The 15270-nt window shown below is 33.3% G+C and overlaps 1 protein-coding gene across 1 annotated transcript; it reads left to right on the forward strand.

Annotated features, from left to right (window-relative positions):
- The first annotated feature begins 11377 nt into the window (after positions 1–11377).
- Positions 11378–13963, forward strand: LOC129872500 (uncharacterized mitochondrial protein AtMg00810-like). The gene is made up of 3 exons (XM_055947475.1): positions 11378–11797; positions 11965–12061; positions 13707–13963. Exons 1-3 carry the CDS (start codon positions 11378–11380, stop codon positions 13961–13963), a joined length of 774 nt encoding a protein of 257 aa, XP_055803450.1.
- The last annotated feature ends 1307 nt before the right edge of the window (positions 13964–15270 follow it).

Raw genomic sequence — 15270 nt, forward strand, 5'->3', positions numbered from 1 at the left:
TTATTTGATATCGTATTTTCTTTGAGAGCATGTGACTCATGATTTGCCTGTGAGAGAGGCTTGTAATACCCGTATGAGGGTTTGAGTTGGAGATTTTGATCACATTTGAGTAATGAAACGCTTTCAAAAGGGGTGAACACTTATTTCAATGTATTTTCTTCCCATTACCATATATTTGAGGGTGTATATCATGTTTAGGCTGAGTTTTGAGAACTTTGAACCTTATATTACATGTTTAGTTAAATGTTGCCTCCATGTATGCCTTATGTATTGTGATGCATACATCGTCATTCATCATATCATTGATTATGAGTAGTTCAGAAATGTGGAAATTCTTTTTGAGATAAAAAATGAGACACCTTTTTATATCATTAACCATGAACTAGGTTCTAAGTTGATGATTTATTGAGATTGTGATTTGATATATGGAATGCGAGTCCCCCATGGGTCTTTGTATGGAAGTCTTAGCTCAATAGGTATATACGACAGGTTGTGCGACACCCTTGATTCCACCGAACCACCACATCATTACATCATTTCATTGCATTGCATTGTGTTGCGCTTTAAATTATTTGACTTATCTGATTACATGTGATATTGAATTATTCCTATATGCTTACTTTGCTCGTGCTGTTCTATATAAATTGGCAGCACTGATGCCGGAGTGAGACTTTTCTGTATGCAGGTGAAAGCGTCCTTTAGTTTATTTCAAAAGTTTGATTAGTTTCTTATAGTCAGTCGTCGGTCAAACCTACTGAGTACATGTGAATTGTACTCACCCCTACTTCTATGTCACTTTTGATGCAGATCCTAGTTAGGGTATTCCACGCGGCAGTTGATTTTTCTCTAGCGGATAGTGTCGTATTGGTTTAGTGGTGAGATCCTGTGTTCCGAATCGCCATTAGTTCTATCTTTTACTTTCAGTCTTTATTATTGTTCGAAGACTTCTGATGTATTTCGGGTTTGACAGTTATATTAGATGTTCTTTATACTTATGACACCAGGTTTTGGGATATTTCTTCGTTATATTTCTTTTCTTTTCTTTTCTTTTGTGGCTTGACTTTTCCTTTGAAAGTCTCGTATGTGATTTATTGTTCAACTTACACATCAGGTTGAAATTCGAGATGTGTGCCATTATGACCTCAATTTTTGAATCGTGACAACAACTTCAGAAGAGAATTTAGATACTCCTAATTCAGTAAAACAATAATAAGATTAGCTAAAGTCATAAAGTAATAGAATTAAAGAAGAAAAGAATTCCAAGTTATTCTTCGTTCTTTACAATACTATGTAACTAGAAAGAGAAATCTTGCCTACAACCAAAAAGTATTAAAACTGTAATTTTTTAATACAAAATTCTATGGAAAGTATTTATAATGACCTACAAATTGCCCACTGAAATAATTTACGAACTGTAAATTAATCCACAGTCTGTGAATTCTTGTCTAAGGTTACTTGATAACACCGTATTTTTATTTAAGGACTGCACAATATTTCATACTTTTCTGCGTACATTGATAACTTCAAAAAAAAAAGTTATTCATGGTCCGTACTTATATTCTACAGTACGTGGCATTTCTTCAACTTTTTCTTATTTTGGTCATTTGACATTAAAGCACAGAAAAATATGCAAAAGAACATTGAAAACTTAAGTAAAAGACATCAGATATGCCATAATTTAAAACACATCAACCTCTCCAATTTAAAGTTTTTGCTTGTCCTCAAGCAAATTAAATTACAAAAGACACTCCATTATATCTAAATCTAACCACAATAAAATAAGCTGTCTACAATGATTTTAATAACTAGTTACATGCATTACTTTCAAACATGATCATTCCCTCACTTTTCATTTTTCAAATACATTAACTCCCTCTTAATTGACAAGATTAACAGTGCAATATCAATGTATGACATTATACTTTATCAATGCATAAAGGAGACTTAGTTTGAAAAGTCAAGTTATTCAACTATTTCAACTTAGGTTATTGAGACCTCATGTTTCATTATTAGTGTCAAGGGGGGATATGTTCAAAAACAAAATTATTATTTTTACACAATGCACATAAAAAGGACCCCACCTTAGTGTTAGGACATAAACGAATGGCCATTTATTATAATAAATGGCTTATTTTTTAAAATGGGTTATTTTTAATGTAAAAAAATACAACCCAATAAATTTTATCTAATTTACCCTAAATTATAACTACAATGTTTAAATTAGCTATGTTAATTAGATGGTTAGTTAACAAATTGAGTTAGTTAGCAGTCACAGAATTAGTTAGCTGTCACAGTCACATAGTTGAGTTAGTTATAACAGATTCAGTTAGTAAGATCACGTGTAGGATTGAGCTATCTTAAAGCACATGTTATTTCTCTCTATAAAGAGAGCATTTGCATTGTATGATCAAGTGTAATCAACACATTAATCAATCTATCTTCTCTTCTCTCAGTTTCTCTTCTTTCAATTGCTTCTCTTATTCATCAATGGAAGATTAGAAGTTAAAAGTTCACATAGTATCAGAGCGGTGATTGTTGTGAGTAAGACTACATAGATGATACTTCACCATTGCTGAAACTCAAGACGAATTGAAGCTATGGTTACTGCATAAACATCAAGAGATGAAACTACACAGATTGCACAATTGGATTACACTCATCCATTATTTTTACAACCATCAAACACACCAGGAGCTGTGTTGATTGGATTGAAGTTAACTGGACCAGAAAATTATACACTATGGAGCAGATCTATGGGACCAGCCTTGTTGGGAAAGAACAAGTTAGGTCTTGTAGATGGAAGCTGCACAAGGAATATGTATAAAAGAGATCTGGAAAAGAAGTGGGATAGGTGTAATGCGCTTGTGTTATCATGGATCAGTGGAGTAGTTGCACCAGAATTAATATCTAGTATAGTTTTGGCTTCGACTGCAAAGAGAGTATGGGATAATTTAAGGAGAGATTTCACACATCAAATCTTACCAGAACTTATCAACTATGAAGAGAAATTGTTATGCAAATACAAGGTGCGAATTCAGTTACAGTTTACTATTAAAAGCTGAAAGATTACTGGGATGAATTGGATCTATTGGACCCTCATCCTCCTACATATGAGTGTGCAGAATTAGGTGCATATGTCATGCATCTGAAAGATTGTTACAATTCCTTATGGGATTGAATGACAGTTATGGCCATGTGAGAAGTGATGTTCTCCTTAGAACACCAGTCTTAAGTGCTAATCAAGCTTATTCTGTGGTTGTACAAGAGGAAAGTCAGAGGAGGTTAGGTGTAGTTGATGTCAATCGAGAATCCTTAAGCTTGCTAACTGGAAGGGATAATGGTTTCAGACCACCTAGAAAGCCAATGACTAGTGGGACAATAGGAACTATTCTTGGAATAATCTGTGATCATTGTGGTTACAAGGGACATTTGAAGAAGAATTGTTATAGATTGGGTGGATATCCACCTGATTTTCAGAGTAAGAAGCATTTAGCACAACAAGGAGGCAAGGACAGTGCATCAGGACAGCAGAAGTTTCCACATGCACATCATGCTGCTATGGAAGGAGGTGAATCTAGCTTAGGATCAGTAGCAGGATCAACAGCTAGACACTATCTTTCAGAAGAACAATACCATCACTATATGAGCTTAAAAGGCAAAGGACAACCTCAGGAGTCTACAGGTGATTACCACTGCAATTTTGCGGGTATATCTTCTTTTATTATCCAAAGTAGAACAATGTGATTGGATTATAGACTTAGGAGACTCTCATCATCTGACACCACTTAGGAAAGTGTTCAATGATCTTAAATCTATTGATAAACAACAAATCAGTGGTGTTCAAGTACCTACAGGTTATAAGTGCAAAATAACTCATATAGGGGAGACCATTATTTTGCATAATCACAAACTTAGAAATGTATTGTATGTGCCTGACTTCAAGTTTAATTTGTTGTCAGTGTCAAAAATAACCAAAAAGATTTGTTGTTCAGTCAATTTCTATTTAGAATTTTGCATATTTCAGAGACTTTACAATGAAAAGGTGATGAAGATTGGTAGAGAGTCTGATTGTAACATCTCGAAAATTTCTCTACCAAGATTCAAACCATTCTTTTTAGGCGTATAGGGTAGAACTTATCGACTTTTAGTTGTATATATGAGTTAGGATCAATTCTTAAGTATTTTAAGAGTATTATATGTGTTTTAGGGTCATAAGGGATCTCTAACACTAAGCCGATTCTAAAGAATTTTTATCGGCTAAGTTTCCGAATGAGTTTATATAAGGGTCAACTTCAAATGACCATATCTCCTAGAATATAATGAAATGGATAACCCATAACCTATCAAATTAAAGATATTTGAGTCTGCTTTCCAAATCCATCAAGATTGCAATTTTTTGAGTTCAGAGTCAAAAGTTATACTTGGTTGAACAAAGAGATCTCCGACAAGTCCACGTCGTGGACCTGCAGCGAACTTTGACAATTTTTCCATATTTCATATTTTGTCAAATAGAAAGGTGCGCGACACGTCTGCATCGCGGACCTGTCACGAACTTATCCAGTTTTCCAGATTTATTAAGGACATTTTGGAAAAATTACCTAATATCTATATATACAAACTTGGAACGTTTTGGGGTCAAATTTTGCAGTCTTTCACCTCCAAAGAACCCTAAACTCCATCTTCCCCTCTTTCAAATCATCCCCTCCAATTTTTCTCTCAAACTCAAAGAATTCAAGGCTCCTCATAGAAGACCAAGAATCAAACTTTCTTAAAAGCTTCAATCTAAGGTATGTGCATTTTCATTCATGGGCTCTTCCACCCATGGAGCCCAAATATTTTCTCAACTTAGTATATCAATTTTAAATGATGAAATCTTATGGAATTTCACATGATGGTTCTAAATGCATAGATTATGGTATATTTTAAGTTTATTTACTCCTATTGATTTATATGTCTATTGACTCTTAATTTCAAGTAATGAGTTTTTATGGATTTTCATACTACGATTCCAAATGCATAGATTCTTGAATATTTGAAGTTTATTTACTTATATTGACTTATGTTGATTCTTATTTACATGAAATGGATGGATTATCGATGTTCTTATATGAAGGTATGAAAGGTAGTTTTAAAGTGCATATGGTGGGTTTTTTTATGTTTGATTGGATGCATTCATATCACTCTCATGCATACAGCTATCCTTTAAATGTATTTGAAAGTCTTTTTGAAATGAACCCACCTAGTTTCCTATGATAAAGTAAATTTGAAATGAAGTTTGACTCCAATGAATGTTATGAAGTAAATGCTTATGAAGGGGAGTCTTTATGAAATGATTGATTAATGAAAGGGCTTCTTATCCAAAGTAAGGTTTCAATGTGAAAGGAAAATTCTCACATTGAATCAAATAAAATGCTTAACGTTATGAGATGACATATTTGACCTCCCTATAGGCCGTCAATGCTTTTGAACATTTTTTCAAAATAGAAGGTCCGATTAGCATGGTACCTGGAATGCCATCACTGATTGTGGACCTAATTTTCTTATAAATCAAGGTTCATTAGTAGAACGGTAAATAGGGCATAGTAGTCATGATTATATTATAAACCAAAGATTTTAATGAGTTATTTCACCGATGATTTAATATCTAAAGTTATACAATGCTTATGTTATTATGATATATAAATATTATTCCGTGGGATTTGACCTAGCACTGAATGTAGCATGTAGATGGGGACTCGATCTAAGGGATTCTTAAGTAAAGTCTCATGTTGCATTAACTATGTGTCATCATAGGAGCCCTTGTAGGCTATTTAGGCTAGTGGATCCACAATTAGCCAATTAAGTTAAAGTTAAAAAATGTTAAAGTTGACGGAGTTCTACCCAGAAAGTAGTCTCCCCGTGCCAACGTAGGAGCTTATGTTGGATTCCATGTAATAGCTTGCATGGTCTTAAATATCGGTTATGGTCACTTCCCCACAAAATGAATATTTCAGGGTTTCATATGATTATATCTAATTCATGCATTCACTTATGCATATTGCTTACTCATGTCTCCCTTATGATCTTTATTTCATAGCATACTCACATACTTAGTACATTCAAAGTAATAACGCACACTTGTGCCTACATGATTTCACCATGTAGGAACCGACGTTGCTCCCCGACCTTCTCCATGTGACTAGCTCGAATTAGTTAGAAGATTTCTTGTGGTGAGTTCCCATGGTTTGAGAACAACATCCTTTTTATTCTAAGCTTACGTTATGTAGAACATTAAGACTTTTATTAAGGCATTTCTTGACACTTATTTTGAGGGTGAGCTAGGGACATGTCTTAGCCCCCGCCAAGTCTTTAATGTAGAAGGTATGATTGGACATAGAAAAAGATGTTGTGTTGTCTTTGACTCTTATTAAATATGAATCCCCTAGTCCCTACATCCCTTTTATTTTTATCTTGATTTTTTTTATCATTACCAATGAAATGCTTAATGAAATGCTTAATGAATGCTAAGAGGCTTGGGTGAGGTACCTCCGGGTGTCTCATTCACCGTGTCACGTCTAGGTCTTTGTCTTAGGTCGTGACACTGATGGATTATATTGGATATAAGAAGTTGATTCAATAAAAGCAGGAGCAGTAATAAAAGATCAGTCATCTAATTCAGTGATATGGCACAACTGACTTGGTCATCCTTTTATGAAAGTCCTTAACAACATTACTAATTTGAATGTAAAAATGTGTAAAGTAAAACAACAGTATTGTCTAGTATGTCCTATAGCTAAGCAACACAGATTGAAATTTCTACTTAGTAGTTCTTCTACCAATAGTTGTTTCTAGTTAGTTTATGTTGATGTTTGGGGGTCTTTCAAAGTTCCTACCTATGATAGAAAGAATTACTTTATGACTATTGTAGATGATTACAGCAGATACACTTGGGTATGTTTGATTCAATCCAAGTGTGAGGTTATTGTTGTGTTGAAAGATTTTCTGTTTAGAGTAAAAACTCAATTTTCTATGGCTGTTAAAATACTAAGATCTGATAATGAGAAAGGGTTTTTTAATTCAAGTTGTCATGGATTATTAACTTCACTTGGTATTATCCATCAAAGTAGTTGTCTTTATACTCCACAATAAAATAAAGTTGTGGAAAGAAGCATAGATATATCTTAAAAGTGGTAGGAGCCTTAAAATTTTAAAGTAATCTTCCAAATAAATTCTGGGGTGATTGTGTAAGAACATTTGTCTATCTTATTAACAAATTGCCTTCTAGTGTGTTGAATGGGAAGTCTCCTTTTGAAATCTTGTATGGTAAACCTGTTGTGTTTGATCATCTTAGAATATTTGGATGTCTTTGTTTTGCTATTATGTTGCCTAAGGGAGACAAGTTTGCATCCAGAGTTAGAAAAATAGTATTTCTAGGCAATGAGGAGACACAAAAAGGATACAGGTTATTTGATATGAAGGTTGGTACATTCCTTGTGAGCAGAGATGTTAGTTTCAAGGAAATAATATTTCCTTTTAAAGGAGCAAAAGGACACCTTGATGACATCTTTTATCCTATATCTTCATAATGTATGTAGGAAACTTTATTACTAGTTACAGTTGCTGAGAATAATGTGCCTCCTAGTCAAGTCACAATGGATTCAATTGTCTTGCCACTAGAAGTACCTGTAGAAGAAGTAATTACTACAATAGCAGATGAGGTTGTAGTAGACAATATAGTACTAGCAGATGAAGTTCCTATTCCACCAATAGGTGTAGTACAACATGATATTTCTCAAGAAGAACTAATAACTATACTTGTGGAGTCTGAACAATTAGTCCCAAGAAGAGTTAGTGGTAGATCAGCTAAACCACCTATATGGATGAAATACTATGTGTCCAACACAAGAACAACTAGCTAAGCTCATTGTTTCCCATTTCTGATTACTTGTCCTATTCTACCTTATTATCTACCTATCCGACATACTTAGTTGCTTTTTTAGCTCATCTTGAACCTCAATCATTCAAAGAGGCATCCCAAGATCAAAGATGGCTTGAGGCAATGGAACAAGAGATTAAGGCTTTAGAAGACAACCATACTTGAGACCCATTTATTTAGTTCTACATTTCTACATTCTTTGCACTTATTCTAAGCAAGCCATAAGGTCTAAATGGGTATATAAGATTAAATATAAGTCCAATGGTGAGGTAGAAAGATTTAAAGCTAGACTTGTGATAAAGGGCTATAGTCAAAAAGAAGGCTTAGATTTGTCACGATCCAACTAGGGCCGCGACGGGTACCCGAAAGTGTTATTTCGGGTACCTACTATACGTATCCTATTCTTACTACTGAGTGGGCCAAATGAGAGATACCATTGTTAATAACATAATTATAACCATGCGTCAACAGACTTTGCTAACATATTACACAACGACGAACAAAGTTGTAAAATACCTAGCTGTACATATCTGTCTACGAGCCTCTAAACAAGATACATATGACCACAGGGTGGGCCGATTTCTGTCGTGCCCAAATATATACACAAAAGTAGTATCGATAAAATGAATCTCCGAAATAACTGGAGTGCTCTTGGTGTACTGCTAGAGGAGCTCCTAAGGATCGAACTCATCCGCCTGCCTACCTGCGTGGCATGAAATGTAGCGTCCACAAGAAGGGACGTCAGTACGAGTAATGTACCGAGTATGTAAGGCATAAAAATCGGCATAATAAAGAACATAAGGTATGAACAACCATATCATAGAATCATAGAACATATAGTGAGATAAGAGAGTAACCTGTACATATGTGTGCCTTTTAGGCTGGATGCCACGCATACTTGTCTTTTCCTTTAAAAATATTTCTTTTCCATATATATAGAAAATAAAAGTCATATCACCGAACAACGTCGGCTCGCCCACATATGTCCCGCGTTCGGGATGAAAATTACTCCAACTGATCAGGTGGGAATACATCCATAGCGCCACATATACACTTCCCCATATCCCCCATATACATATACATATACATATAGACAGCATGCATGAGAGCCAATGAAATTCGCATATTTATCGGAGTGACAGAAGGTCGGTAACCTCCAATTATATTATGGATTAATCATGGTCGCTTCGTCTCACCTTGAAGGAACAATTGTTATAAGATGAGACTATTATTTAAAAATTAAGATGAGAGTAATATAAAGAACCTTTTAGACATGAATCCGTTCTTATCATAGCCATTATAATATATTCTCATTCTCGGCATCATCAATGTCGTTGTAAAATATATCTATCGTTACTATCATAAAAGCTTGTAATACTGTAAACCTTTATCTTGGAAAGCTATAGACATTTTGGAAAACATTAACGGGTTATAGAAAAAAAAATAGTCATTCCCTTGGGATCATTGACACCTAACTTTTGGAAACAAAAAATAAATAAATATGGAAGCACTTATGAAACCATAACATCGGGATCATGCCTTGAAAGAAAAGGGTAAGCCTTACATACCTTGTCCGCTTCCTTAGTCAATCCCACTTAACTCTTGATCTTCCCAAAATCTATAACAAGATTAATGAATGCCAACATTAGCTATAGGTATACAAGAACCTCATTCTAAACTAACATTTTGTCTACCGAAATTTTGACAGCACTTCCCCTGTAAATACACCATCCCCGAGAATCTAACTCGGCCAATTTTATCAACAACAATCCGAGATTTCAACTCGGTCAATTTACCAACAACCATACCAAATCAATATACTACTTTCTCCGAGACCTTCCAATTCCAATAAGAACAATAACAATCTAATCCCTTCTTTCAAATTCAATTACCACAACCCAATAATTTATACACTAACCACATCATACTAACAATATTAGCTTCCATATATGCAAGAACATTATATTAAACTTACAAACTTCTAAAACAAGTCTCCAACTACTACAACTTTATAAGGATCCTTAAGCTTTTATTAGAAACATAGAATCCATAACAACAACTAAAACACTAAATAGAATCAATTCCCCATAACTTGTCAAACCACCCCCTTATTCGGCCACAACAACTACATGCATATTTTCATGAATTTTCATCCATTTATTCACTCTACAACATATACCAACCATCCATAACATATAAAGAAGATTGAAACCTTACTTTTTCCACTTAGTTCTTCAACTTGGCTAGAATTGTGCCTTGCAAGAATGAATAGTCTTCTTGCTCCAACAATCATTCTATGTTGATTAGGGCCTTCAACTTGCTTGGAATACTAGAAGAAATGATTTTTGAAACAAGATTTCAAGGGATGAAATCCCTAGCTATGCCAATTTTTCCTCTCTTAATTTTTCCCTTCTTTCTCCAAGTTTCTTGAAAATCCTAGGAATAGAAAACAAGATGACTACTAAGTCATCTTTTAGACTTTTCTACTTGAAGTTTCTAGCAAACTAGAGATATATCTAAATAGATAGTAAATGGGTAATGGGCCTCTTAATTAATGAACGCAATTTCCAAAACTTGGGCCATTTCTTGTGTTGGGCCTCAACTTCTCTTGTCATTATCTTTTTTCTCCTTGAGCCCAAAACTATAAGTCTTTACTTTGTAATTTGCAAAAAATTAATTTTCAAAAATTCCACATAAATTTTTTCCTCGGCCTTCCTCCGTATTTCCACCTCAATTTTTCCAAGAACATTACACCGGTATTAAATAAAATAAATCATAACCTCTTTCCTTGCAAGTTAATTATTTTTTCTTTCCGAATGCGCAAAAGTGCGAGATGTAACAAGATTTTCATGAGACCTTTTCACCTGTAGCTAAGATGGTTTTTATAAGGGCTGTGATAAGCATAGCTACATCTAAGAACTGGTATATCTTTCAAATGGATGTAAGCAATGCCTTCCTGTAGGGTGATCTATATAAAAATGTTTACATGCATTTTCCTCAAGTCTTCTCTGTTAAAGGAGAAAAGAAGGTGTGTAAATTGGTCAAATGTCTTTATGGTTTGAAGCAAGCTTCCAGACAGTGGAATATCAAGCTCACTGAAGCCCTTATCACTGCAGGATACTCTCAAAGTGCTTATGATCATTCTTTATTCACTAAGAAGAAAGGACATATATATAGTCATTATTTTGGTATATGTGGATAATCTCCTGATTACAAGTAGTACACCTGAATTGATTAAAGAAGCACAAAAGACCCTACATCATAACTTCAAATTCAGAGACTTGGGAGATTTGAGATACTTCCTTGGCATTGAAGTTATGAGGTCAGGGAAGGGCATACTTCTAAACCAAAGGAAATATAGTTTGGAGCTAATTTCAAAAGTAGGACTCAGTGGTGCTAAGCTAGTCCTTACACCACTAGAGGCAACTCATAAACTTACCACAGTTAGACTATGATATTCATATGGGAAATAAGAGAGATCCTGTACTAGAAGATGTGGTTGGTTATCAAAAGTTGATTGGAAAGTTAATCTACCTTACTATCACCAGACCAGATATATGCTTTGTTGTGCAAGTGCTTAGCCAATTTATGCAAAGTCCAAAGAAATCTCATTTAGAAGATGCAATGAGAGTAGTGAAATATCTCAAAGGACCACCAGGTCTTGATCTATTTTTTCCTTCTAATTCAACACTTGAGCTAAGTGTCTACTATGATTCTGACTGGACAGCTTGTGCTAGCACGAGAAGATCAGTCACTGGTTATGTGGTGAAGTTAAGGGGAGCTCTTCTATCTTGGAAGTCTAAGAAACAACAGACAGTAAGCAGGAGTTCAGTAGATGTTGAATATAGGAGCATGACAGTAGCAGTAGCTGAGCTAACATGGGTACATAGTTTTTTAATAGAACTGAGTTGTTTAATTTCTACTCATGTTGTACTGTATTGTGATAACCAACAGTCATACAAATAGCTTCCAATCCTATTTTTCATGAAAGGATTAAGCACATAAAAATTAATTGTCATTTTGTACGAGAAAAAATCATGAATGGTCAGGTTCAACCTCAGCTCATTTCCACAACTTCACAACTTGCAGATGTGCTGACTAAAAGTTTAGGGACTGCTCAGCATCAAAAGTTAGTATCCAAAATTGGTTTGTTCAATATTTTTTCACATACTAGCTTGAGGATGTGTGTTAATTAGATGGTTAGTTAACAGATTGAGCTAGTTAGCTGTCATAGTCACATAGTTGAGTTAGTTATAACAAATTGAGTTAGTAAGATCACGTGTAGGATTGAGCTATCTTAGAGCACATGTTATTGCTCTATATAAAAAGAGCATTTGCATTGTATGATCAAGTGTAATCAACATATTAATCAATCTATCTTTTCTTCTCTGAGTTTCTCTTCCTTCAATTGTTTCTCTTACCAGTAAGTAGAGATATGGAGAGAGGGGACAGCTTTGTCGCGGACCTTTCTTTGCTTTCTTTTATGAACTCCACTGGTCATTCATCAATGGTATATTAGAAGTTAAGAGTTCACAAGCTACACTATATTATTTTTACTTTTCTTAACATAAAACTTATACCAATCTCAAAACTTGTAGGTTTACTCAATGTTAAGCCCTAGATGTGCGGGAGGGTCAAATGTTCAATATTGATTGAGAAGTAGGGGTGAAAAAAATTGAACTGAAAATCGAACTAAATCATAAATAGAGTCAAATCAAAAAAAAATCGACTAGTATTTTGGTTTGATTTGATTTGGTATCAGAAAAAAATTCAACTATACTTGGATTGGGTTGATTTTAACTAAAAAAATATTCAACCCAAGACTAAACCAACCTGACATTATGTATATATATATATTTAAAAATATTTTATACATTAAAAATATTAACTTTGATATAATTTATAAATATTTCTTAAATTTTTTCATAATTTTTATTTTTTAACATAATATTTCATGTTTGACACTTGAAATTTTGAATTCCAATGAGCTACTTTTGGAGTTCAAGTTGGACCCAAACACCCTCTTGAATATTCCAACATTTCTCTCTCTCCACCTTTTCGCGGTTACTTATTTACTATTTCAAAAATAGATTTTTATTTTTACTTGTCATTTTTAACGTATCAAAAAAAAGATAACTATTCTTTTAATATTTTACCTTTGGCATTAATTACTTATTCTCCAAATCATTTTCTAAAATCTAATACTACTAAACATTAATTAATAGAGATAGTGTGGAAAAATAGTCATACAAATCATTATTTTCTTAATATGGTATCAATTTAAAAATGTAATAAGTAAAAGTGAATGGCGGGAATAGTTGATTAATAATTCCATTAAGGTTTAAATAATCAGTAATACTTGTCTGTTTATATAATCCCCTGATTGGCCACAATGTCATACCACATTTTTTTATGCTTTTTCTTTTAATATTATAATATAATATAATGTATATACACCTTTTTCCAAGTCTCGTCTCCGCGTTAGAACATTTAAATTGTTTTCCAAGTTGTTTCCTTCCACTACACCAACTTAAAATCATTGTTTTCCCAAAAAGCCTTTTCTTGATTCCTTTTCTACTCATATATAAGCAGGGATTTTCTCCAGCAAATTAAAACCCTAATTCATTTCTTGGAAGAAAAGATTTAATCATGGGTAGTGATGATAATATATATATTAGTAATTATCAGAGAGTTAGAAAAAATAGTCATGGAATAATGAGAGGTTTTAAGCTAAATCCAAGAAAATTCTCAGTCCAGCGACTACGCATAAAGTTATTGGGAGTGTTCTCAGTTTTCAGCAGATCCTGGCAATCGTCTTATGGGAATATTGTTCGTTTATTGAAGAAGAAGAAGAATATTAGTAATTGTACAAATAAGGTGAAGAAACAAGTAGATTATGGTATGTATGGAGGGAGAAATGATTATAAGTTGAAGTCTTACTCACGTACAAATTCATTTTATGCTGAAGCTATTAAGGATTGCTTAGATTTTATCAAGAGGAATTCTCTTTCACTAGAGGAAAACCCAGTTCTCAGCTGTGAAAGTTAAAAGTGTTCTCTGCTGTGAAAGTTAAAAGTAAAAAATACATGAGAAGGAAAAGTCAAAAAGAGAGAAAGGTCCAAAGTTTTTGTAGATAATTAATTAGCTGGAGGAGTTTATTTCCACGTTCTCTACTTGTTTTCTTTATTTTCATCTTGGATTTTGGTTGTTTCATCATATAGTAGTACTACTTTAGGGTTTGTTGATTTTGAGAGAGAACAATTTTTGTTTTTGGTATCATTTTCTCCCAATATGTTTATGTCCTTTTTTTACATTGGTCAGAGTTGTGTCTGTCCTTGTGTTTGCTCCTCTTGAACGATTAGGGGTGTAGTGGACGTTCCCTAGGGACAAATGAGATTCTAATAATAAAACAATTTGATTATTTATTACTCATTCTTTTTTCCATTTGATGTGGTAAACTTTTCTTCATTTTTAGTGTCAATCATACCATTGTTATGACTTCTTTTTAGTGTTAATCATATCATTGTTATGATTTATAGTCACAAAAATATTATGTCATCATTTAGATTAAAAGCTCTTAAAATATTTTTATAGTATTTGAGTAAGAAAAAAAACATATTTTGAAACCGAAATAACAAAAGTTATAAATTAGAAATTTCACATAGCGTATATTGAACTTAATGTAGTTATTTAAGTACTCCAATCGCCTTTTGTGTTCTGGAGGCATGATTGGTTTTAATATTTGCATGTTAGTATTGGGTATTGGCAATCTTGGGGATGGTTCTTTAAGTAAGAGCCTGTATTGACTTTTGATTTATAAGTTAAAATTTTAAAATTTTAATTTATAATTTTTAATATATTTTAATTTTTACCGTAAATCAAGTATTTATAGATAATTTTTTCAAACACTAAAAACGGTATAAAAAATATTTTTGACTTAAAATCACTCCATTGAAACAGGTTCTTAGTATACATGAATATTCAAAAGATTGTGCTGACCACCTAACCCATGGCCATTTATTTGACTTAATTAAACTAAACAAAAGTGGAGGAAAATATGGGATGCAGTCAGGATCTTTTTTTGGGTTTAAAAGTTGAAAGTTAGGCCAAAGCGTCACCCTATTTTTCAAATTTTGGAAACATTCCCTTGTCTAGTCTCCTGATGATTTTGAATACTCGATAATCAAATTGTTTTTTGAACTCTCAACGTAATTTTGGACATCTAAATTTTTTGTATTCTTAATTAGAGATTAATCTTAAATTTAAACTTTTAAAATAGAGAAATTTTTTATATGTAGCACTTCTGGCATTAAATAAGCCCATATAACATAAATTTAAATTAGTAAAAACAAGTC

Source organism: Solanum dulcamara, chromosome 11 (assembly GCF_947179165.1).
Source record: "Solanum dulcamara chromosome 11, daSolDulc1.2, whole genome shotgun sequence".
NCBI lineage: Eukaryota > Viridiplantae > Streptophyta > Magnoliopsida > Solanales > Solanaceae > Solanum > Solanum dulcamara.

What these genes read in the sequence shown, in the direction of transcription:
- LOC129872500 (XM_055947475.1), top strand. Translation starts at nt 11,378, where the DNA reads ATGGGAAATAAGAGAGATCCTGTACTAGAAGATGTGGTTGGTTATCAA. An exon ending in CAGTAGCTGAGCTAACATGG is followed by an intron (nt 11,798 to 11,964) that starts GTACATAGTTTT and finishes ATGAATGGTCAG; the next exon opens with GTTCAACCTCAGCTCATTTC. An exon ending in AAAGTTAGTATCCAAAATTG is followed by an intron (nt 12,062 to 13,706) that starts GTTTGTTCAATA and finishes GAGTGTTCTCAG; the next exon opens with TTTTCAGCAGATCCTGGCAA.